Source organism: Balaenoptera acutorostrata, chromosome 11 (assembly GCF_949987535.1).
Source record: "Balaenoptera acutorostrata chromosome 11, mBalAcu1.1, whole genome shotgun sequence".
Taxonomy (NCBI): domain Eukaryota; kingdom Metazoa; phylum Chordata; class Mammalia; order Artiodactyla; family Balaenopteridae; genus Balaenoptera; species Balaenoptera acutorostrata.
Genome location: NC_080074.1, coordinates 38715893 through 38742122, shown reverse-complemented (window position 1 = coordinate 38742122; position 26230 = coordinate 38715893). Strand labels below are relative to the sequence as shown.

Here is a 26230-nt window from a genome sequence, read left to right as displayed (position 1 = left end):
ATTTTATCTGAAACCTTTCTTTTTTCTTATTGACAGCGTTTATCACTATAAATTTACCTCTTAGTATTGCTTTTGTTGTATCGCACAAGTTTGGTATGTTGTGTTCTCATTTCTTTTTGTCTCAAGATACTTTTAAAATTCTCTTTTGACATCCTTATTGACCCAGTGGTAGTTCAAGAGTGTGTTGTTTATTTTCCATGTATTTGTGAATTTTCCTGTTTTCTTACTGTTTTTGATTTCTAGTTTCATTCCAATGTGGTCAGAAAAGATACTTGGAATGATTTCTGTTTTATTAAATTTGTAAAGACTGTTTTGTGACCTAACATATGATCTATTCTAGAGAATGTTTTGTATGCACTTGGGAAGAATGTATATTTTTCTGCTGTTGGGTAGAAAGATGTTGGCCAAGGGATACAAAGTTTTAGGTATTCATGATGATTAAGTTCTGGAGATCTAATGTACAGCAATGTGACTATAGTTAACAACACTGTTTTGCATACTTGAAATTTGCTAGGAGGGTAGATCATAAGTGTTCTTACCACACACACAAAGAAAAGAAAGAAAAAAGAAAATGGTGACTATGTGAGGTGATGAATATATTAATTAGTTTGTGGTGATTATTTGATGATGTATACATGTATCAAAATATCAAGTTATACACCTTAAATACATATAATTTTTGTTAATTACACCTCAACAAAGGTGTAAATGGAAAAACATGATATAAAACTGCTTCTATATAAAAATAACACAAAATAAAATAGATTGTACTTTAAATAAAAAAGAAAAAGAGGGCTTCCCTGGTGGTGCAGTGGTTGAGAATCTGCCTGCCAATGCAGGGGACGCGGGTTCGAGCCCTGGTCTGGGAAGATCCCACATGCCACGGAGCAACTAGGCCCGTGAGCCACAATTCCTGAGCCTGCGCGTCTGGAGCCTGTGCTCCGCAACAAGAGAGGCCGCGATAGTGAGAGGCCCACACACCGCAGTGAAGAGTGGCCCCCGCTTGCCACAACTAGAGAAAGCCCTCGCACAGAAACGAAGACCCAACACAGCCATAAATAAATAAACAAACAAACAAACAAACAAAAAGTAAAAAAAAACACATGTTGCTAGGCTCTACCTACCCCCAGAGTTGCTGATTCAGTAGGAATCAATAATTTGCATTTAAAAAAAAAATCATTTTGGATAAGTTATTACCTAGAGTGGATTATTAGTTATTAGTCGCCATAAATCTATCTTGGCGTTAAATTATAAACCAGTTGGTATAATTGACCTTGATATGGCAATTGCCATTTTAATGTAATAACAGTCTCTTTGAAATCAAGGAATGAAAGCTTGCTTTCATTTTATATTTGTTTGCATTTCACAAATTGTATATTTCATAGCAGCAAGCCATTTCAATAAACTCTTTGGTATCCTCACGAGATTAACCAGGGCAGATGGTTGTCTGTTAATAATTCAACAATTATCTTTGAAGATACGTACTACATTCTGCCTTCTCAGGCAATACATTAGTTAGAAGAAGTAGAGGATTTAAGATTCTGAGTTGTGTTGTAGTAGCATGGTCACTGGACTGGAAATATGAATATCCATGTTACTTATCTTGCTCTGCCTTCATCTACCTGTATGACCCTGGATAAATGAATTCACCCTCTTTGGGAATTCTTCATCATTAAAGCTAGAGAATTGACACGTATTCTCCCAGCTCTGCACTTCTGTGAATCTTCTCCAAGTCAGTTGTTTTTTTTTTTTCTAGAATAAATATATTATTTGATAACATATTTTAATTTTTTAACTCTGGAATTAATTCCAATTTCTTTTCATAGTGAGTGATGCTCACCTTCCAAACGCATTTACTGAAGAAAGGTTTCATTCTAAAATAATGAAAATTTTTAACGTTTGAGAGGAAGCATGGAAGTTCAGACTTCCATAGCATGATTCCTGAAACTTCTACATATTAATTATTTGGCCTCAGACAAGTTACTTAACTGTTCTCAGCCTCAGTTTTCTCATCTATAAATATCACTATTAATAGTACCTTTCTTACATGGCATTAAATTGATTAATCCATTGAAATCCCTTAGGAGAGTTGCCAGGATATAATTGTACAATAAATATTAGAAATTATAAGCTACTATTATTATTCAAAACTACAAATTTTTTCTTTCCCAGAATAAAATTCTATAATATAAACACTAACCATTCATTCCCATGCAATCCGGCCATTGTAATGCTTGAATTTTCAGGTACTCACATTTCTCCTTTCAAAGTGTGTTTGTCCTCACAACTGTGAAGCAGCCATCAGAACACTAGAGGCTACTCCCTTTGGAGCCTATTAGTTCTCTTGTAAGCACCAGGCAAAGGAATCAGCACACAGAGATGTGTTGATCCTGCTCCTACCAACTTTGAAGAATGAGCAGCAGTTGTGGAAAATAACCCAGTGGTCTCTCCCCTCAAGGATATGTCCTTTCAGAGTAGAACTTGTGAGTGAAATGAGAGTGGCCTTGAAGTCTTTAATCTGCAAATAATATAACACATTTCATGGTTCATTATTATCCGAACATTTATAACCCTTCACTTCTATTTTTGATGGGCTTTATCATTACTAGCTTTTAAACTGCCTATATGTCTTTGAAAACTTCAGAGTATTCAGCTTGATAATCTCTTACTGAATGTTCTTTTCCTGAATTCATAGGAGGATGGAAGAGTTTAGATACCCCTATTTTTTTCTTTCTTTATAGAATGATTAGTGTAGAAATGAGCTCTATACTTTCCTTTATTTGTATAAAAATCAAATAAGACAATGTATGTGAAATTAGTTTGAAAGCTTCAAAGAAATATTATTAAATGTATTTGTATGTATAAAATATATACAGAATATGACAGTATGTACAATATAAATTTGTGTAAAATATGAGACATTATTATCACTGTATATACATGGATCAAAACGTTAACCCATTTTCCAGTATGAAAGTCTCATGTTTGAGAATATTGAGGATAATTCTTTGAACTACTTTCAAATTATTTTTGTATTGAACACTCTTGTTAAATCATCCCCAGTGTTTCTTCAATGTTATGTTGTCTGCTCTGTGCTGCACTGGATCTGTAACCTCCATGAAGACATCCTATGATGTATTTTTCCACACATGGATGTTCTGAATTCTTAGCCCCTCCCAGGCTTCTTTTCAACAATGTAATTGTCACTTGCATATATAGAGTTATCTTCTCTTTGCAAGAAATTTGCACTTCCACCTATATTAACCTGTTTTCTTTATTGAATATCCCCTTTTCAAGGACAGAGATATGCTTCTTTCCAGCATAGAGTATGTTACTTCTTTAAGACTAGTAGCCACACTTATTGCTAACTAATACACTCAATAGGCACACATCAGAGACTTTTCCCTTTTTCCTCATATAATAGAAAGTTATTTCTTTCTTTTAAATCTAGTATAATGGCAATGAGCTTTTATGTATGTACAGAATGAGAAAAATGATGACTCAGTTATTACTTTGATCCCAGCTATATAATTTCATCATCTCAATTGGAAAAGATTGTAAAGCTGATGCCAGCATCTTTTAGGTTTCTCACATGACTAATTGTTCAAAGATTTTTATTTTTGAGTGTATTTTTCTCTCTGTGTGCCTGTGTTTTATGTTAGAACAAGCAAGTGCAGCTATTGTCATAGCTCCATCAACAATATTTATTGGTGCCTATTGTGAGCTGTGCATTTTGCTAGGGTTGATAGGGAAGCAGAGTGTATCAGATACACTCCTTGCACTGAAAGCACTGACAATATAGTCAAGTAATTAAGATTAATGTAAAGGACAGAAAGCAAACCAATTGAAGAGACACTACCTAAGAAATTTCTTACAGTGTATAGAAGATGTGAAAAAATTTCCAGAAACTATTACATTGAACCATTAATACTCTACAATAAATTCTTGAATCTGTTTTGATACAATTTTCTGATGATGGAACTAAATGAGGCTCAAAAAAATTAAATAAGTTGCCTTAGGTCACATAGCTTGTAAATGGCAGTGTTTAGATTCCACCTTGGCTCAAAAATCTGTCTACTAGTCCCTTAAGAGAAGTTTAGGACTAGAGTAGACAGGAAAAGCGTTGTGGATGAGACAGTACAAGTAATAGCTACTGTGGATTGAGTGTTGGATGATAGGAACTCCTCTAAGAAGTTTATATGGTTTTAATTAATTCTGTCTCCAAACCCATGGGGCAAATTTTTTGCATCCCGATCTACAGCTGTAGAAACTGAGTATCAGAGACATTGAATAACTTTACCAGTAGCACAAGAGTGATGGAGCTGGGATTTGAAACAAGGTTTTCTGGCTCCAAAGGCAGTGTTCTCTAGTCATAATCTTAAGATGAACAATTGGGAAACTTGAGTACTGCAAACTAGATGGCCAGAACCAGGGTATCAGTGATCTGAACATTAAGGCAAACGCAGGATGTTAGAGTGTCAAGTGGATATTGTAAGACAGAGGTAAAAAAGGAAGTTGAAAATAGTTTTGATGTCTTCAGCTAGGACAACTGATTAATGGCAGTTATCAACTGAAGTACGATAGTGTGGGAGCATCAGCTTTTGTGGAGGAGTTTTGGTAATGTAGAGTTTAAAGGGGCTGTGCAGACATTTGTATGATATTGGGAAGTCAGGTTTGAAACTCAGAAGAACTTTCAGAATTAGAGATGTAGAAGAGCTAATAATTTAAGTCCCTAAGGTGATCAAGATATGCAGAGAGGTGAAGACTGAGAAAAGAAAGCAATATAAATTGAAATTGGAGAGGCGATGGAAGAATCAGAAAAGTGTCCTGAAGACCAGTGGAGGGGAGGTTTTCCAGACGATGGGGGATCAGGAGGGCCAAGTGCTACAGAGAGAGGTCTGGTAGGACAAAAATTGAAGAGAACTTTGGCAATTTGGGTATGGTTAGTCACCCTGATCAGAGCAGTTTCGTGAGAAAATTTGTGTGTTCATTTTTTTTTTAATGTGGGGAAATAGGAGCATGTTGAAGGTTGTACTGGTAAATTATTGGATGTACGGAAGAGTCAGGCTTTGTACAGCCTCAGGTTGAATAGCAGTATACATACGGAATAGCCACACTTTACTTTCTGGGCAGAAATCTGTTAGGGTAATAATGCAAGAAGCCATCTAATTTCTCTGCTTACAGCAAAGTCTCACTACTCACTATGAGTGAAGAAAACCTGAATTTGTTCCTCTAGTACAGGATAGCAGAGTGATTGCTCATCAGCGTGGAGGAATTCAGAGGTGAAAGCAGTCCTGCTAGAAGCCTTGAACTACCAGCTATCCTAGTGATAAATGCTCTCTGACTGCTGAGAACGGTAAATATGTCAGAGTCCCTAATTAGCTCAGCACTGGGTCTGCAGAATTACCAATTCCATTGCTCTGCTTCATTTACTTGCCATTAATACTTTTGGGGGTAAGCATCTTTTTAGTATTTTTATGACCAAGGTGGAAGCAGTGGTTTATTCATTGGGGGTAGGATCACCACAAGACCCAGTATGGTCAACTCTAGAGATGGGAGAAGGCAGGGGAAGAACCAAAACAAAAGCAATAGATCTATTTTTGATTTTTTCAACTCTACTGAGATATAATTGACAAGTAAAATTGTAGGATATTTGATATATGTGCACATTATGAAAGGATTCCTCCCATCTACTTAATTAAAACATCCATCACCTCCCATATTAATTTTTTTTTTCTGTTGAGAATGTTTAAGTTCTACTCTCTTAGCAAATTTCAATTATATAATACAGTGTTATCAACTGTAGTTACTATGTTATACATTAGATTCTCAGACCTTATTCATCTTACAGGTGAAAGTTTGTACAAAAGGGATAGATCTAGATGGAGTTATAGATAAACATACACATCCTTAATATAGTCATGGAGAAATCTTACTTTTTCAGGCTGGAAGCTAGAGCATGTCCTTCTTAACTGAAGAAAGGCAAGGACTCAAGCCTGAGGAATTGCATCCCTGTGGTATCTACCACAGGAGATAGTGAAGAGGGATTGTCAAAATAACAAGTTTATAGAAAGCATTAATTTGAACCAGGTGAAATTGCTGATATTCGACTGGTTTTGACTTACACAAATGGCAAATTCTTTTTTTTTTTTTTTTTTGCAAATTCTTATAATCAAAATAATAGGAGGGAAAAGAAGACAGGTTAGTTGGGGACCTCAGGTAGACCACTAAGTTTGGTTTTTGAGACTATTTGTAGCCCTTTGATAAAAGTGGATTAAAAGGGTAGGACTAGGGAAACTTATTTACCCTGTGGAGAAGAAAATGAACAGATGTTATGATATCTACCTGTTCATCTGCCCTCTCGCTTCATCCAAGCTGTTTCTCAGAGCAAAACAAAATCTTTGAAGAGATTTTGCCTAGAAACCTAGGGATATATGTAGAAATATTTTGGTTATGAAAGGGATTTCAGAATCTGATAAAAGCAGTTGACTTCCCTCCCTAGGAAAATGAACATATACACATTAAAAATATCAGAATATTTATGAACCCCCCTGAAATTCAGGTCAGAAACCCTTCATTTAAAAGATAAAGATATATTGATTTCAAGCAGTGATACAACCAAAGTAAAATCCCAAACTAAAACTTAATTTTCAAAGGTCTCTTGAAAGCACAGAAAGAGCAGCTGGGCTGGGGTTAATCATTCCACCTTTGGAGATAAGGCATTTGTACTCAGCATGCTAAGTCTTACAAATCACATGTATATATATATATATCTCCAGTCTGGAGTCTGGTTTATAGATCAACGCATAAAGAATTTGGAGCAATGAGGCATTTCTCTCCAATTATTTTCTCAGTAGATGGCCTCCTATTATCAGATTTCAGTTATCAGTATATTCTTCTACCAAAACTTTGATTGGCTCATTTATTAATAACATATGGAAAAAAGCAGCAAAGGTTAGTGTTAAATTCTAGGCTCATCCAGTAGTGTAACCAGGCAGGTGGATATTGGAAAATAACCTAGCCTTGGGTAATGCTTAATGTCTAAGGACTAGGCATTGGTTCTTAATCCTGGCTGTGTATTATAATTATTTTGTGAACACATAAAACATAACACTGTCCAGCCCCATCTCAGATTAGATCATAATCTCAGGGAGTGGGGACCATCTCAGATTAGATTAGGCAGATTAGATCATAATCTCAGGGAGTGGGGACCAGGCACTGGTACCTTTTAAAAGCATTCCAAGAAGTTCTAATGTACATTTAGGGTTGACAATCACTGGTTTAGAGTAAAATTAGATGGTGGTATGGATACAATGAAGAAAAGCAAGATAAAAGCATATTCTCACAGGTGAGGCCCATGGAATGATGGGAAATCTCTGGTAAATAATGAGTTAGTCGATATAAATTTTTAGTTATTAAATTGTATTTATAGGGAAGTTTTTACTAGAAACTAACACAGTATTGTGAGGCAATTATACTCCAATAAAGATCTACTTTAAAAAAAAAAAAAAACTCCTTATAAAAGCTCTTGACCACTGGTTGTCAGTAGCGGGGAGTTGGCCTTTGGATAGGAGTCTGCCCTTCCCCCTCCCCCATGGTTGCCAGCATCCAAAATAAAGCAAACTTTCCTTTTCACCAAAAAAAAAAAAAAAAAACTCACAAAAAAACAAAAAACAAAACAAACAAACAAAAAGGAGTCTGCTACAGTAACATAGACTCTTAGGGCTGAGGGTCTTAAGGCATAGGGCAATTATCCCATCTGGCTTTAAAGCAGCAGTAATATTTTCAAAATTGGCACAAGATAATGTGAGTTATCAAGAGAGGAACTTCAGGAAAGAAAAAGCCCATCTTTAAAAAAGGTTATGCATGCACTTGGTGCATATTTCAAAACTCACAAATCTCACTGCCCTCTGTTCCCAGCTGTCCAGTTTCTCTCACTTGGAAGCAATCAATCTCTTGTTTACAGTAGTTCATTCATGTATAAGCAGTGTCTTTTCTTTTTGTATACAAACAGCATTGTACAAATGGTATGCACACTATTCTACATTTTGCTTTTTTCACTAAATAATATACCCTGGAAAATTGCTTATGTTTTAACAAGTCTCAGGTTTAGATGTTGCATGTCCAAACTTGCATCCCTTGATACCAGGCATGTAGTAGGAACTCAACAAATGCTATTGTCAATTTCATCACCCTTCCTAGATAAATAAGCTGACACTGCTGCACCTGTATGCTGAAATGAAATTCAGAACTAGTCCATAAGGGATTTTTGCTGTCTTCTCCTTAGAACTATAGTAAAAACATGCCTTGCATGACATTCTCAGAAGTAGTGTTCAAAAAGAGACCAAATGTATTTCAAATCCTGCCATAAAAAGAGGCAAAAACTGTAGTTGACTCAAAAATTTTATGTCAACGTCTGAGAAATCACAAGTACCATTGACCCCCAAGCCTTGAATAAACTGAAATCATAGGATTAATAATAAAGCCAATTTTTTTTTTACTCAAAAATTTAATTCTAATGTTTAAGTATACCTTTGTTTTAAGTTGTATTTCACTACTTTTATGTGTTGAAAACTTAACCTCACTGGAAATTGTGTGAGAAGTCTAGGCATTACCTGGTTTTCTAACTCTGAACTTACATCTGTGGTCCATTAATATTAACACATTGAAGCAGTAAGTGGTAGACAATTTTAAGTGAAGGTTAATTTTAAGATATTTGGTATCTGAAGAGAACTGTCATGTTTGCTGTGCTTTGTACCTTTGCTAACCACAATATAAATATAAGCAGTTGATATTTTATAAATCTCTGATGTTAAAAAGTCATGATTTATAACAGCTGAAATCTCATAATCTCTGCTTTGCCATTTAGGGATTGCTTTCTGCCTTTGCTTTCTGGGTAGCAATGAACACTGTAGACTTTAGTTTAGAGGCAGGGAATCAAAGCAACTGGTAATGACATCGATTGAGTTTTAAAGAGATTTTAAGTTAGCTGCATTACTGCTTTGGGTGTATATGTTGTTTGTTAAAAATCCCTATAATCTTAGAATCTTCTTATTTTAAAATTGAATAGGTTTGGGGCTATTGCCCCTTACTGAATATGCAAGTTCTGGAGTCAGTGTCATTTTTTCCAAGCAGCTCAGCATACTTAGTGTGTTACTGGTTACTTTTAAAAAGCATTATAAAGGAGTCATATTGCTTATGTGTGCATGCATGTCTGTGTGTGCACATGAGCCTATGATGCGCAGGAGGGCAGGAGAGAAGAGTGTTGGATCAAATCAATAAGGCATTGAGTCATCTGCATTTAGAGTTCATAATGAAAGAGGCTTACTGGCGTTGCTTCAGTTTTCTGAAGCTGCTAGTGGTGATAGATGCTGAGAACATATGGGTCCTACATTTATCACTGTAGTCTCTCCCTTTATTAGACACAAAATAGCTTATAGCACCTGCTATGTAATTTTTAATAATACTAGTACACGCACCGCCCCCGCCCCCCCCAATTACTAGAGTGTAAGTTCCCTTAGAGCAGGACCTTACCTGGCTTGTTCAAATAATTATTCCCAGAATTTAGAAAAGTGTCTAGACCATAGTAGATGACCAATAAGTATTTATTAAATTAATGAATATATTAGCACTGTTTAATGTATTATGATTGTTTGTATGCAAACAATGGTTTCTGATGAAAGATCTTATTCTGTGCTGTATTATATTTGCTGAGATGTTTATATCATTCAGATCCTAATGTTTGTGTTAATCAGCAGGCTGTTTTGGGGAACAATAATTTCTTTGCTGTATCATAACTTATATTTTAATCAAGATTTGAGATCAAATAGAAGTTTTAAGAAAATAAAAAATAAAATATATAAATATTAATGTAATTCCAAAATAAGGAAATATCACTCATTGCTTCAAATGATCTTCTGAGGAATGGACAATAAAAGACAAAACAATTGAACCTTTCTTAATTCAACTGACTTACAAAAAACATTGTGAGCTTTTATGCATCACTTCCATTAGTATCCTAATTGTAATGACATGATATTTTGATTTTTTATGCTCAATAAATGTAATATTGCTGGAAATTTGGTGCAGGGTCAGAATTGCAACAGTAACAATTTTATATTATCTATAAAAAGTATAGTGCAGTTATTAACTATTATTTCTAATTAACTATTGTTTCATTATCATTAGATACAATTAATTTGAAGGCACTGTAAAATATGTCAAACTGTGTCCTCCATGTAGGTAGTCATTATGGTATAGCATTTTCATTATGACACTAATAGCATTCTTTAGTGAGTATATTATCATTGTCCCATGACGCTGGCACTGCAGTGGAATTCAACTCTAATTGGCTATAAAATATCATTCTTCAGTAGAGGTCAAACCATCTTAAAATATTACCTCAGTGCTTTTAGCTTATTGGAATCATATTGGAAAAGTGATTTATTCTTATTTAGCAGGCAAGAAAATGGCAGCATTGACAGGGCAAGTCAATTGCATAAGGTCAGTTGACAAATCATTTTTACGTGGGTGAGGTCAAGTTTCCAAAGTCACAATCTACTGCACAAGGTGATCAGTGCCTAAGACAGATTTGAAGAAATAAAAGTCAAATGTTTACCTCCCTTGGTTAGAAATAGTACAGTTAGTGCTGATATGCCCAAGGCTTCAAAATTTGTGAGTTAAATTATATACATGAGTTGCCAGACTGTATCTGGCAGCTTTTTATACTATGTCAGTGTGTTGACCTGTATGGGATAGTAATGAAATAAATTGAAATCAGATGTTTTGGAATAGTTGTGATAATAAAAATGAATTTCTAGTTGCAACAAATATCTCCTTTGGTATTAAAAGAGCACGAGAAGAAGCAACAGAATATAACAAAGAGGTAGTAAAAAAAAAAAAGGAAAATATAACTACATTAAAGAATATTAAGGGTAACTATTAAAAAAATAAATGTAAAAACTAAATAGTGCTCTAGCAAAGATCCAATTAGAAGTGGATAGTGAATCAAAATTATTAAACGGCTATGGTTGGCCTCATATTGTCATCCACTCCTTTATTACTCGCTATTTGGGGAGACCTCTGAGTTGACTTCTAGTAAATTTTTTCTTTCCTTCCTTCCTCCCTCTCCTCTCCTCCCCTCCCCTCCCCTCCCCTCTCCTCTCCCCTCCCCTCCCCTCCCCTCTCCTCTCCTCTCCTCTCCTTTCCTTTTCTTACCATAGTTCAGTGTTTCCCAAGTGTGTTTTCCAGAATACAAGGTCCATGGGATGCTCAGATGGGGGATATGGACAAAGTTTAGGAAATATTACATAGAGTCACTCATCTCTTAGAATTTCCTGATGTACTTTAACACTTTTTAGTCTCAAGAAATGGTCCAAAATAGGAAACCTGTTTACCCCAACCCTTTCCAAAAGGATTTGACTGTGAAATATATATTATATATATATTAACATTCCAGTCACCTGACTTTAGAAACAAAGGAAGAAGTACCAGTGATGAGAATGTATTGAGGAATGAGGGGATATGGTTGGGCCAACATAGATTTTATGGGGCACTTTGAATTTTTGCAGAATTACTGATTTATTTATGTCATGCTCATTTTCCACTTTGCAGGAACATCAGTTAAAAAATGCTTTGTGTCATTTTGAACTGTATAGTCTATAAAAATTGTTAAATTTTTATGAATGGATTATCCTTTGAACATGCATAATGTCATTTTGAGGCTGTGGAAAACCTACATATTTTGAGATATCTTATTGGATTTTTAAAAAAAATTCTTAGAAATTGCTTTTATTGGAGTGAGACATTTAATTGAAAAGGTCATTGCTCAGAAATCACTGTGATTCCAGATTTTTCTGTCTTCTCTTATATTTTGAGAATTGCTATTGTCACTTTTAATAGCGATCATGAAAAAAAGTTTAATGTTAGAAATTTATAGCAACCACATTTCTCATATAATCTGCCAGACCAAACAATGTATTTAATTGCTTGGAAAATACAAGACTGTTTTATGTTATTAATTTGAATGTGATATATATATATTTCCAGTCCTTTATCTTTCAAAACTTATGAAAGGAAAAGTGCAATTTGAAAAGCTTTTAGGATGCAGTATTGGAGCAAATGGGCTCTCTGATGCCTGGGCATTTGGTTTGTTTTATTTATGATGGAACATGGGAATATTTTAAAACTAAGATAAATAGTTTTAATGTTGAAAACCCCATTTTGTTAATATTGCTGTGTTAAATGTGTAAGTATTGAACAGTCAATGAAATATGAGACATTTTACCCAGTGACATTTAAAATGAATCTCCTTGTAGGGGAAGCCTGTGGGAACACCAGATGCTGGCGCTTATTTTCGTGTGCTTGCGGAGCATGGAGTAGCTGCCTTGTTTACAGCGCCAACTGCAATTAGAGCAATCCGTCAACAGGACCCTGGGGCAGCCTTGGGGAAGCAGTACTCTCTGACAAGGTGAACTCGGGATGCACAGGGCAAATTACATTAAAAACTGCAATCAGAATGAATAACTGAACATTATATATTTTTTCTATCACTGCAGTACCACTATGGAAAGAGCCAAAGGTTCTGAATGTTAAGAATGACTGTTCTAAACAAATCTTTGAAATAGTTGGAAATTTAACTATACTGTGAATATTTTTTAATACCATATCCTGTTTATTTCTGTTCAAATTTTATCAAAATAGTTCTCTTTTTAAAACTACTCAGCTTATATATTTTCCTTAAAGTAAAATTCTAAGTGTAACTTACAATGAGTATGTGTGTGTGTATATATATATATATATATATATATATATATATATATACACACACACACACATACATGTATGTGTATGCATATATATACACACACATATATATATATATATAACATCTGTCTTTTGAAAACAGACTAATAGTCTAAATAGAGGGAAATATTATTTGATTTCACTTATAGAGATAAAACGTGGAAACTGTAGTCCAAATTACCTATGTTGAAAGAGTGAAGGAAACTATTTTTCTATTGTTTTGTAATAATGTGCTCTGAATAGTTTAGGTATTTTTGTGCTGGTTTATTGCCATTCATTTTAGTTTAATGATATGTATATTCAAAGATAATTATAGCAATTTGTGTCTTCAAGGCAGTTTCCAACATCAAATCTTATTGAACCTTTTTGAAATAGGTCACTGCTATCATGAACTAAAAGGATTTTGTAATTTCTTCAAGTCAAAAGTGGGTTTGAATTAAGTCAGTTTGAATTTTTTAAATTAAATGCCAGATGTTATGAATTTTATGCTGCTATGGCCCAAGAAAGGTTTAAAACAGGTATCATACAGCAATTGCAGATATAAGCAAGAAGATTTCAATTTGGGCAGGGTCAGTGGTTTTGTTTATTTGTTTCTTTTTCCTCTGTTTTTTTTTTTTTTATGAAAAAATGGATCCGGATTTACGTAAAATGTTCATAAAATGAGCATACTATGTGTTCATAAAATGAATCTTCTATTATATTTCAATTCACTCTCTCTTTGTTCCTTTATTCACTACATTTCAACTTAGTTGTCTCCATTTCAGTCAAAAGCATAGAAACATAGATTTTGGTAAAAACATCTGAGGCTATGTATAGTCTCCACGTCTTAAGACAATTCCAGGGGTTTTGAAGAAACAGTGACTGTTGTTCTTGCAGTGTCTCTTTTCTGACAAATGCATTCTGATTACAGGGCATGTAGATATGTGACCAGCAAGCTAAGGTCTCTTGTTTGCTGCATCATCTTTTCCCGTTTATACATGGGTTTTAGATGATATCCTGTACTGTAAAGGCAAGAACCATTTCTAATTTGCCTGAAATATAAAGCATCAAACAATACCGAATGAATACCTATTAAAACATCACTCTTTCAAACTAATAGGTATAGACATGGAGTACGAGATTTTAGGGTAAGAGAAATTGCAATAAGTTCCCCCAGTCATGCCCCTTTGTCTTTAGGCATCTAAGTTATTCATGATGATGTGAACCTATGTTTTTAATAGATATTTAGAAGTGCAGACTCTATGAACAGCCTCAATTATTCAAATGACTACTATTAATAAATGCAAACACTTGCTGATCACCTACTATGTGCTAGGCATAAGCAGTTAAAGTTTGTTATCTCATTTGGTTATAACAATAAGTAGGAATTGTGATTACTCTCATTTTACAGATGGGTGAAATTAGGGCCAGAGAGTTTAAGTAACTCTTTAGAAAGAAACTAACTTAGGCGATCTGACTAGAGCCCACACTCCTAACTAAATTCCATGGGCATACTTTTCCTATGAAAGGTAAATTAGGAAACTAACTTGACCCAGGGATTCTTGTCATTCATGGCATAAGTGCAGCTTCTCCTTTTCATATATTTGTAGTCTATACAAATAATACCTTCACTGATCTACTTTGAGAGATTCTCACTTGTGGACTAAAGAGAATGTTAGAAGGGACCTCCAAAATCCAACTATCTCACTAGGCAACCAAGGTCCAAGAAAAGTTGTTTGGGTTAGAGACAAGAGAGAACCCAAGTTAGAGAACCCAAGTCTTCTCATACAGCTATACTTTTAAGTTTATATTTACGTTCAAGACATTTCATACTAACTTACTGAATGGACATTCGCTTGATATTGTAATTGCAGGCTCGTGATTGATTTGCAGTTTGCTTATCTCTCCTTCTATAGAACATTTTAAGTGATGAAGTTTTCTTTTTAAAATGTTACATAGTTCATTAAAGATTGTTTTAAAATAAATTTAAAGGTGTTCCCCCCAATTTAAGAGGGTACTCTGAAATAGGTAACTAACCAGAACTGTAAGTTCATTTTATCAGACAACTAGAGTTTAGAAAAATAGATGAGAAATCATCTAGTGTAATGATTTCATTTCACAGTAGAGAAAACTTTGGTACAAAGAGGTGAAATAACATTCCCAGGATTACAAAGCTACTCTGGGGCAAAGCTGGGACTAGGCAGTATGGTATGGTAATTTAGATTCTGACTCTGGAGTTAGACTCCCTGGGTTCAAACCTACCATTTACTGGCTGTGTGACCTTGAGAAAGTTATGTAGCCTCTCTGTTCTTTCTTTCTTTCTTTTTTTGTGGACTATAAGAGCAGTAATAGTACAAGAATATAATGAAAATAAAAGGTACATAATCCATGCAAAGCACTTGGAACTGTTCATAACATAGACTGCCTTAGCTGTTATTATCATCTTCTGCTTTCTAATTCACTGCTCTTCTTTGTCACATCATAGTGATTTATTTTCCCATGATCTTCTAGTTCAACTTTAGTAAAGTTAGAAAAAATTCTGTGCTTGGATTTCCACTCAAGATAACACAGTACCTTGTACTTTGATGCAGCCTTTCTTTTCCCATTACACAGCAATGAGAGATAATATGAAAAACAAGAAGCAGAGCATCAGAGCTGAGCTGAAAAATAAACTTTTCTGTGGACTGGAAATGGATTAGGTTTGCAAAGCGTTAAGGGTGGCTGACGCCAGAGGCTTGCTAGGTGTACAAGCATACATTGGCAGAGTAAAGGGACTCAGTATTACCCTGCTTAGGTCATGGAGTCAGAGCTTGCTCAGTGATTGAGGATGGGCTGGAGTGTTCCTCCCCACTCAGGAAAGGAGGCTTATAATAATGACTCTCAGTTGTTTTCTGGGACTATGACGTATAGCAGGCTTTGGTCTAGGGATCTGACTGAGACAAAGCAACCAGAGACTGAACCAAACTGCCCATCTGTCATCCTAAAATAGGATCTGTGATATCCTGAGTATCACTGTGGATTAATAATTTTGAATCATCATTATGGCATTGGACCTCTAGAGGGTACTTATATCACTCACAAACCTATTGAACAGAGAAGGTGAGCATAGGAGAGAGAGAGAAGGAGATAAAAACAAAAAGAACTTCTATTTCAAAAAGAGTGTGGGAAATAAAATTCCAAACACAGGAAGAACTCTAATGCTAATAAAATCAACAGAACATGGATTCATTCCAATTGAGATAATTTTTGTAATATAGCCAAATCAAATTTGATAATAAGTATGTTAAGGATAATCAGAGTCATAAACTAATAACTCTTATGTAAAATTATTAAACTTGGGTATGAAAAAATTTTGAAGTACAATGGATAGTGTAAACTAAATAAATGAAACAGATATATGGGCACAAGGAAAGACTGTTAAAAATTACAGGATATTATTGAGGAAACTACCCAACGTGTAAAACAGAGAGACAAAGTAAAAAATCTGAAAGAACAGTTAAAGAGACTTGGAGGGAAGAATAGGAAACTACAAATGTATCTAGTAAGAATTTCAGAAGAAAATGGAAGAATTGTTAAAAAAAATGACAGTTGAAGAACCAATAATTGAATATGTTACTGAATTGAAGAAAGATGTGGATCCTAGTTAGAAAGTGCCATCAAAGTACTAAGAAGGTTAAATATAAGTCAATTCTCATTGGACAGGTCATTTGAAAATTGCAAAACATGAACTGAGGCTATAGATAAAATCCAAAGGACTGCCAGAGGAATCAACAGAGCACCAAAGAGGAAAATCCAAACTGATGCCAATAGATGCTAGATGACAATAGTGAAAGATCTGCAAAGTTCTGAGGGAGAATTGTTAAACAAAAAATTTTTATTGAAGACTGAGGGCAAAATAGAAAAATGTGCATATGGACAAAGCTAAGAGAACTTAAAACCCAGAGACTTTCTTGACAGGAAAAATGCACACAGGGGAATGGTATGGGATATGAAAAAGCAGCAGCAAAAACTGATGAAATATGTTGTTGAATTTATATAGTTGTTACTATACTAATTATAATTGGATATTATGTTTAAACAGAAGCCAAAATAAATGCAATAAATAACTGTAACACAATGGTGGAGAGTTTTTTCAAAAGGTAATTTGAATTTTCTAGTGGGGAGTAATAGAAGAAAACAGAATGAAGGAAAGATGGAGATAACCACAGGGACACTGATGGAAAAAAATAATGATGTTCTGTTGTGTGAACTAGAGTTGATGAGGCATCACTGAAATAAACTATTTTTATTTAACTTCTGTTGGCACAAGTGAAGAGTAATATTCTCTTGTTTGGTGGTTTATGGACCTGCAAAGAAATATTCATTTTAGTTTTCTTCTGCCCCTACTTTATTACCTCAGAATTCTTCACCATAATCTATCTTTGGCTTTTTATCCATTACTATGCAGCTTCCTGTGTATTTTGGAATAAAATTAATTTAACAACATTACCATTTTTCTGTTTCCCTTTTTGCTTAATTTTCAACTTAATTTGAGTCTTGAATTATACTCAATTTTATATAGAATTGAGGAAAGAGGTATAGGTCTCATTCCCATTAATCTCTCTCCCCCTTTTTTCTACTCTGGGTATTGTATATTGTCATTTTGTTTATCCTTTTAGTATTATTCATCTTGAAGTAGATTCATCTTCCCATGTGTTACCATTATCAGAGCATCTCCCATATATTGAATTAGTATATAGCAATCTAGGGAAGCATTATCCAATAAAACTGATGTCTCCAATATAGTAGGTACCAGCCACATGTCACTAATGAACTCTTGACAAAAGGTTAATACTATGAAGAAATTGATATTTTTAAATTTTTTTCAATTTTAACTAATTTAAATTTTAAAAAGCCAGAGGTGGCTAGAAGCTACCATATTGTACAGTGCAGAGAAAGGACATATATAATTAATATGGGTAAATTTACTCTCCAGAGAGTCCAAATTACTGTGAAAAATGGCTAATTTTCACTTTAAAAAAATTTTTTTTATTGTGGTAAAAGTCACATAATATAAAGCATACTATTTAAACCATATTTAACTGTACAGTTCAGTGACACTAAGTACATTCACATTGTTGTGCAACTCTCACCATCATCCATCTCCCAAATATTTCACCTCCTAAACTGAAACTCTGTCCGCATTAAACACTAACTCCCCATTCACTTTTATGAAATGAATTTGTAAACAAAAATATATTTTTGAATTTTTTAATATGGGGCATTTATCTGTTTGTAATATTAATAAAATAATGGCAAGGTCATTAATGAGAAATTTCACTGTTGAAAAATGTTTCAGTTCCCTTTTTGCAAGCCTAAAGGGCTAAATGTTTTTTTAAAAATAAGAATACAACTCTTGCTCTTAGGCATGAGTTTATCTTTAAATTATCTTATAATTTATCTTTCAATTATAGATTTATACTAAGAGTTTTTAAGTAATCATTTGGTTATAAAAATATAAAATTACATATCATGGTTTTGTTTATTGTGAGGAATTAGGAGTTAAATAATATTGGATTAAATATTTATTAAAAGATTTTAAATTGTCAGTCATGTCTTATTCCTGAATTTTATCTTTGTTTATAATGTGTTTATACTCATTAATATTATACAATTTGAAGTCTGTAATTGAGAAAAATAATAACTTTGGGGCAGTTTTAGGAACTTTAATACAAAAGTAGAGTGATAGTTTCTAGTGTATTTAGGGAAAGGGGATCATCTATACTATTTGATGTTTTTCTAAATTACCAATGAGCCCCAAAATTTTCCTCTGCTTTTGGTAAATAGTAAAGTGATTTTAATGGAAATGGGGGGATTTTTTCTGATTTGCAGAGAAGGCAGACACCACTTTTACTATTCTTTATTGAATATCATACCTTTCTATATTTTGGGACTAGTAAATTCTGTTATACATGTGCTATTTCAAAGAAGGAAGGTGGAAAAGGTACAATATGCTCCAGAAAATTATTACACCTTCAATGAAATACAAAGAATAGCTCCTCTGTTGGTTAGTAAGAAAACCATGCTTGAAACCCCTTGTAGTCATAAACGGCAAAAATACAACAAAAATCCCAATATGTACATATAGGTGTGTGTGTTCTTTCTGTTCCTCAAATTTCCTGTGATATTATACAACAGCAATATGATATTTTAAAGTTAATCTATTGATAAAGTGTGAAGCATGTATCAATGATCAGTCGTTAAAGGTGTCTGTTTAGTACAGTTTGAGACAGCACAAAAGCAAGGAATAGTGGACATTTTCATTCAGTCTTTTTTGCTTCTACAATTTGTCATGGATAGCCGTGTTTTCCTCCTAATCATGTTTTCTTTAATTTTACTTTTATTTAAGGTCAGGTATTTGAAAGTTTGGGTTTTTGTTTTTTTTTTTCAATTTTGGTTTGTTTATGTGTTGGTTTTTCTTCTTCCAGTGACATACAACGTATTCCTAAAAGGCTTTTCAAGGAAACAGGAATTGTCAGTAGTAATAAGTCCCGTTGCTCAGACCTCCTAGATAATCCCGCGTCTCCACCTCCACTTTTTTTCCCCGGGGGTCCCCGGGGGCTGCCTGGGTTCAAGTCTCACCATCTCTGTGATGGCAGCAGCCTCCCAAAGCCAGGGCCCCTGGGCTCCTGTCCTGACCTTCCTTTTGTCCTCCCCACTCCTGCCAGTGGCATCTTCCTAAAGCAAAAATCTCACTGTGCCACTCTCCTGCTTAAAATCTTTAATTGGCTTTAATTAGCTTCTCACCACCTTCATGGAGAAATCCAAATTCCTTAGAAAACTCTATAAGCTCCTTCATGACAAGGCCCAGGCCTGCGTCTCCAAATGGCATCACTTGTTCCTCGTTTACCCTAGAAATGCATAATATTCTTAATCACAGAAGTTTAAAAAAAATCAGGAAGCTAATAGTTTGAATAAGATACAATTAAAATATGTTCATATTTTTCAGTCATAAGATTATCAACAATATGGCGTTTATATTTTTATTTTGTCTTGTTTTTACGTAGCATCTAAAATCATAGATGTATCAACATCATTTTAAACTTTAAAACTTTACACTCGTTTTTGTTATACTTTAACTTACTTTTAATAGCTTAATGTGTTACTATTTATTTCATCCTGCTGTAACATTTCTGTCTGATGAGGTCATAATTGATAATCCAAATTTTAATTTCAAGCAAGTTATAAATGAATACATATTTGATTACATTTTAGCTTGAATTGCAAATATATATGTAGTTTGCTTAAAGTTTAAGTACCTAAAAATCCCAGGTATTTTGATTGATATCAAGGTCATAAAGATGAATGATCCTAAGGAGCTCACAGTACACTGTGAGAAATAGGCAAGAAGCAAACAATTACAGAATGAGATATATGTTTGTAGCAGAGGCAGGAAATGCATGTTGTTGGAGCACAGAGTGAGAATATTTGAATCTTCATCAGGTCTTCATGAAATGATGTAAGTTAAGGGAAGGGTAAAAAATCTTCTGTGGCTATACTATATTGTTCAGGATGGGTAGGCAGGTTTTTATTTGATTAGTTTTTTAAAATTTTTTTATTTTTTTGGTTTTTATTTTGATGATAATGAATTAACTCTTATACACACATTGTTTTTTGTTTTGTTTTGTTTTTAACATCTTTATTGGAATATAATTGCTTTACATTGTGTTAGTTGCTGCTGTATAACAAAGTAAATCAGCTATACGTATACATATATCCCCATATCCCCTCACTTTTGCATCTCTCTCCCACCCTCCCTATCCCACCCCTCTAGGTGGACACAAAGCACCGAGCTGATCTCCCTGTGCTATGCAGCTGCTTCCCACTAGCTATCTGTTTTACATTTGGTAGTGTATATATGTCCATGCCACTCTCACTTCGTCTCAGCTTACCCTTCCCCCTCCCCATGTCATCAGGTCCATTCTCTATGCCTGCGTCTTTATTCCTGTCCTGCCCCTAGGTTCTTCAGACCCTATTTTTTTTTTAGATTCCACATGTATGTGTTAGCATATGGTATTTGTTTTTCTCTTTCTGACTTACTTCACTCTGTATGACAGACTCTTTGACAGACGACAGGCCATGGGGGCATTGAGAATAGAAGAAAAAAATAGTCATTCTCTCAATGAACCACCAATAGTGTCAACTCAATTCTATTTTTCCTGTTTCATCCTTTCTACCCTGTGGCATGATGTTCCCTGCAAAGGATTCTTCATCTCTTAGTAATCATATATTCCTTTTGATAGGAGGCTTTTTAACCTGGAAGGCCACAATGGCATTTCTTTTCAAATCACTTATCTTTCCTAAATATGTCCTTGGAATAGGGGAAATATGTGTTGAAATCATAATAATCTTTACCAAAGTAATTCATGAGAAGGAGCAAGTGCATCATATTTATGAGCATATTTGTTGCCTTAGCTGATACTCTAGAGTGTACTTTCGTGTATAGACTTAAGTAGAATACAGCAATGAAATTTGGAGCTAAAATTAGCAGAGATAATGTCAAGGAGGAAAAAGGTTTTTCATTTTTGATTATTAGGTGAATATGACAGATATATTACAAAGATCAACTCAGTTGCTCTTCTCAGAACTGAGAAGCTGTAGCTGTGAATTCTGCTTTTGAAGCATCTCTCTCCAGTGCTGTGCTATGCATTTAGTTATATCGCGTCCAAACAAATAATGCCTCTAACCATTCTACAACCATTCTACAGTGTTTTCCTCTGACAGAATTAATGTAATTAGATTCTACAATGTTTAAAAGAAGGTAGATGAAATTATTTCAGTTTATTTTCAAGGAATAATTTGAATTCACTCTCTCTCTCTAATATTCAGGTTCAAAACATTATTTGTGGCTGGAGAACGATGTGACGTGGAGACCCTGGAATGGTCCAAAAAGGTCTTCAGAGTACCTGTCCTAGACCATTGGTGGCAAACTGGTGAGCATTTTCCAAACATGTACATAAATATTGCAGACATGCTCAGAGTCACTGCAAGGATAGGAGGAAATTCTGAATTATGACCATCAGGCACAAACTCAGAAATCAGGTGGTTCTGGTTTCGATAGAAATAAGCAATTCTTTGATTATCTTTTTGTTAAAAAGTCTTCTTAAATGACATTGATGCTACCATTCTCTTGGTCCCTGGGTATAAAGCCCTGAAGACCACTTTGGCTTTTCATCCTCTTTGCTTCATATATCCAGTGAGTCACTAAATCTCAGATTTCCCTTTGGATTCATCCCATCTTCAGTACTCCCATTGCCTCTGAGCTGCAGCATCCACACTGTCATCTGATTTAAATTATCCTCCTCACTCATCTCTGTGCCCCCTGCTTTCCTATAACCCTGCACACTGCTGCAGGAGTACTTTTTTAAAGCACCGTTTCTTTTACAGGATTTTCTGTGGTTCTCTGGCTCTTTTCTTATGATCAATAAAATCAAATCTCTTCTGCCTAGCACTCAACAAACAAATGTATTTTTCACCAAAACGCTTATCATTATATATGTAATTTATTTATTTACTTATTTATTCTCTATTTTCCTCCCACTAATTGATCCTTGGGAAACACCTTGTCATATTAAGTGGATAGAATAAAAGTTTGGTACAGATAAAAAAAGACTTTCTGCTGCTTCTTTTGAGGAATGATTGTGTACATATGTGAAAGTAAGTAGTTTACCTGGAATCTGTTTTCCTTGTCACCGAATGTAGTGATTTTGTTGGCTCTTCCATTTGGCCCACTGAAAGTAGCTATGAGTTATCAGAGCCTTTACAGCCATCCTATGTATATATTTCAGTTCAGTCCTACTCAGTTCAACTAATTAGATCAACAATTGTATGTTAGTATTTTCAGAATTTCCATCTTCTGAGCATTTTGGGCAGGGCATCAAATTTGGATTAAAAAATTAATAAAATTTCTAGCAAAAATTAGGTCTGATTTTAAAAATTCTAGCAAAAATTAGGTCTGATTTTAACATCTAGATCAAGTGAGAGACTAAAACTGAAGTTCAGTGTTTAATATTTTAGAACTCTTTGATTCTGATAAATTATACTTTTATATTTTCTTGGCTATTGCTCTTTTGGAAAATGTGTTTTCTATACTCATTATAATATGAAATATAACAGGAATGATCAGAGCAGAATACATGTTCTTTAAATAAGATGCAAATCAGAAAGAAAGTTTCTATTCTCTGTAATTTGATTTGCTAAGTGAGAAATTTCTTATCTAAATTCAGATTTGTAACTATTTGGGAAATAAAAAAAGGTGAGATTCAATTTGGAGAAAGAGCAGTGCTATGTGTAAAATACATAAAAAACAAGTGAAGAATTATTGCCTTGCAAGGAAGAGTGTTTATAGACTTGATGAATCCCCTATTCATCCAGAAAGTTCTAACAGTTATTTTTCTGGACATAAAGAGGAAAATATTTTATCAGCTTCAAGATGGTTTTCCAAGGTGGTTTTCCTTTCCTGGTCAACATACAACTTGTTTCCAATACACACTGACCTTACACAAATGCTTGCAAAAGAGTTCTGTTCCCCACCCCTGGCTCCCTTAAAGGTGACTATGCTAAAGCTTGTTGAAGGCAACCAACACATTAATAAATAAAATTATGATTCCTTTACTTTTTCTTATTGATATCCTTGCACATAATAGCCTGTGCAGATGTATGTAGTTAGTGCATCCAGCTTTACAAAAAAGCTCACTGAAGCCTGAGAAACAAGCATAAGAGGTCTCTGGTGGGTACTGAGTTCCCCGTGAATTTGCAACTTTTCTTTGACCTATTGTTCAGAAGGAATTAGTAGACACATTATGTCAGTGTGCTTTGAATGGCTGCTCATTACTGTTTAAAACAGAGTGGATTTCTACTAATGATGGATTCTTTCCATCCCCCAAATTTAATTTTACAGCATTTGATATTTTGTCCAACTGAAGTACACAAATACATACATAGGGATAGGTATGTAGGTAGGTAGGTAGCTAGCTAGCTAGGTTAGTGGTTTTGTCCTTTATAAAAGAAATTTATCCTACGTGGTGCAGATGTCTGCTACTAACAGAAAATTTAGTTAGAATCTTTATTCATTTGCATAGAAGAAATCAATTCAGTATTTTCAAAGTTGTATGTTGTGTTAAATAATTGCAAAGTGATACTGAAGTTTAATATTTGCAACTGTTCACCTTTCTTAAGGTGATATCAGATTAATGGGGGGAAAGACAAGCACTTTATGGGTTATTATTAACTCTTAGAAAAAAGAAAGAAAAATTTGATATTTCTAGCTCATTTATGAATTTCCTAATATTTTACATATCAGATAGATGGACATGCAGTTCCCCAAGAGGCAGATCAGCAAAAACCTGATAACATTTGAAGGAAGGTTAAGCTTTGCCCAAAGGAATATTTTTCTTTATTTAAAATTTCAAGTTTTCTACAAGGTTGCTGTTACTTGTTATTGACTTAGAAATTGATATTATTTTATACAATTGCACACTTTTATGAGCCTTCCATACAATGCATAATTTATGAATTTGCTCTCTGATTACATTAATATATGTGTACAAATGTGTTGTTAAGAAAACTGTGATGTGTAATTTGGAATTAGTAAGGGGTATGTTAAGTAACTAAAATGTATGAGTGAAAATTGATTAGTTCCTGTGACTTGGGCTATAAGAAGGCACTCTGCAGTCAATCCATTTATATTACAATGTTGTTTTTGTTACCCAAGTGAAATTTGTATTAGCAACAACAGATTTCTAGTAACTAACATCCTCTTTTGATCTGTTACTATCAACACTCTTTGATGTCTGATTTAAATAATACCTAAGATTCTAAATTGAGAGCTAATCTGTGGAAAATCCGAGAACAGATCAACTCCTTGTGGGGGCATTTTAATAAAGAATTGTCTCTGTTCAACACCACTGAAGCATTAACCCCTTGTTTTGGATTGTAATAATGTAAACATTTAATGCTCTCATGAAGGAAATTGGTCTTGCTAAGTTTATATAGGAGAGTTGTATATATTTGATTCATAATTCTGGGTAATAGACAAATTGTCATTTACTCAGATGCTTTATCTTCATAGTAATTTATCCATAAGATGATTGGAAGCATCTGTATTATTGACTGAATTTTTCATTTTTTTAAATAGGGGTTAAGAAATAGAGGTGCTACAATCATAATTTGAAAAGGGGAAATTAAGAGAATTGATAATTGTTCCCTTAAGATATGATAATTTGTGTACAAAGAAATAAACAGCCAGAACTTCATTACCCTCAGTTGTACAATCACCAGATAAAACACTGTACTGTTATAGATCATTTTTAGTACTAAGATGAGCTTTTCCAGAAATCAAACAGCACAAAGAAAGAACTGTCAGTGCAGTGCATTGTGTCCTTTGCAAGAATTTTTTTTTCTGATTTAAGATGCCTATGAAGGAACTGTTTTCCTTTTGAGTGAATCACCTAGTAAAAAAAAAAAAAAAAAATTAAACAACTAAGTACTAAAACCCAAAACATAGTAGACCTTATCCCTTTCTGAAGTTTCCTCCTTCCTTTTTCCCTTCCTTCTTTCCTTCCTGCCTTCCGGCCTTCCCTTCTCTTCCCTTTCTTTTTCCTTCCTTCTTTCTCTCTTTTCTTCCTGTTTACTATAAGATATGGCACTAGTTTAGAAATGACTGCAACAAAAACGTTTGGCATCCCACTTTGTAATGTTATTTAATTTTATGTAGAAACACTTTATTCTTTTACTTGCTATCAGTCACTTAAATAAAGATAACCACTGCAAAGTTAGAATACTCAAGTTCCACAGTAGCTTTTATAAGGGACAACTTGGTGAAGGGTTTAGATCAAAAGAATCAATGATTCTTTCCACCTGCTAGCAGAACAAATCTGTGTGGTTTCCATCAGAAGATATAAACCTTATGTTAAAGTGTTTTAAGTGATGTCCCCCGCCCCTGTAGTGATGAAATAATTGAAATGAGGTAATGACCACCAACTTGAGTAGCACTGGGTGATTTTGTTGTTTGTTTTGTTTCCATCACTTTACTGGAGGAGTAAAATTCTTCGTAGAATTTTTAAAACCCCTAGGAGGGATTTCAATGAGAAAATGGTAATCTCCTAATGGATTGAGACATTGGTGGCCATTGAAGTTCTTGATTTTACTTTATCTGCCTTGAGCCATCCTTGCTGAGTTCTTATATCTTGAAGTAATCACAGCATTTCTCTCCCTGTTTGATTGAACTGCTGCAGTTTTAGTTGCAGTTGCTAGTTCTGAAGTAACTATATTCTATATAGAGCCTAAATGCTCCTCCTTTGAGGAAGAATCTGATAATTCTGGATTTTACTAAAATGGACCCACAGGCTCCAGCAAACTTCAGTCATGCTGGTTCTTAAATCAAAATCTTTGATCCTAAAGGCACACA

At 34.3% G+C, this 26230-nt stretch overlaps 1 protein-coding gene across 2 annotated transcripts in view; it reads left to right on the top strand.

Annotated features, from left to right (window-relative positions):
* Positions 1 to 26230, top strand: part of ACSS3 (acyl-CoA synthetase short chain family member 3) — a 152596-nt gene that overhangs the window by 83509 nt on the left and 42857 nt on the right. For both annotated transcript variants that reach the window (XM_057556449.1, XM_007194954.2), the window contains 2 exons: positions 12318 to 12469; positions 21652 to 21755. In XM_057556449.1, coding sequence (XP_057412432.1) covers positions 12318 to 12469; positions 21652 to 21755 — 256 coding nt within the window. The remainder of the gene's footprint in view (positions 1 to 12317; positions 12470 to 21651; positions 21756 to 26230) is intronic.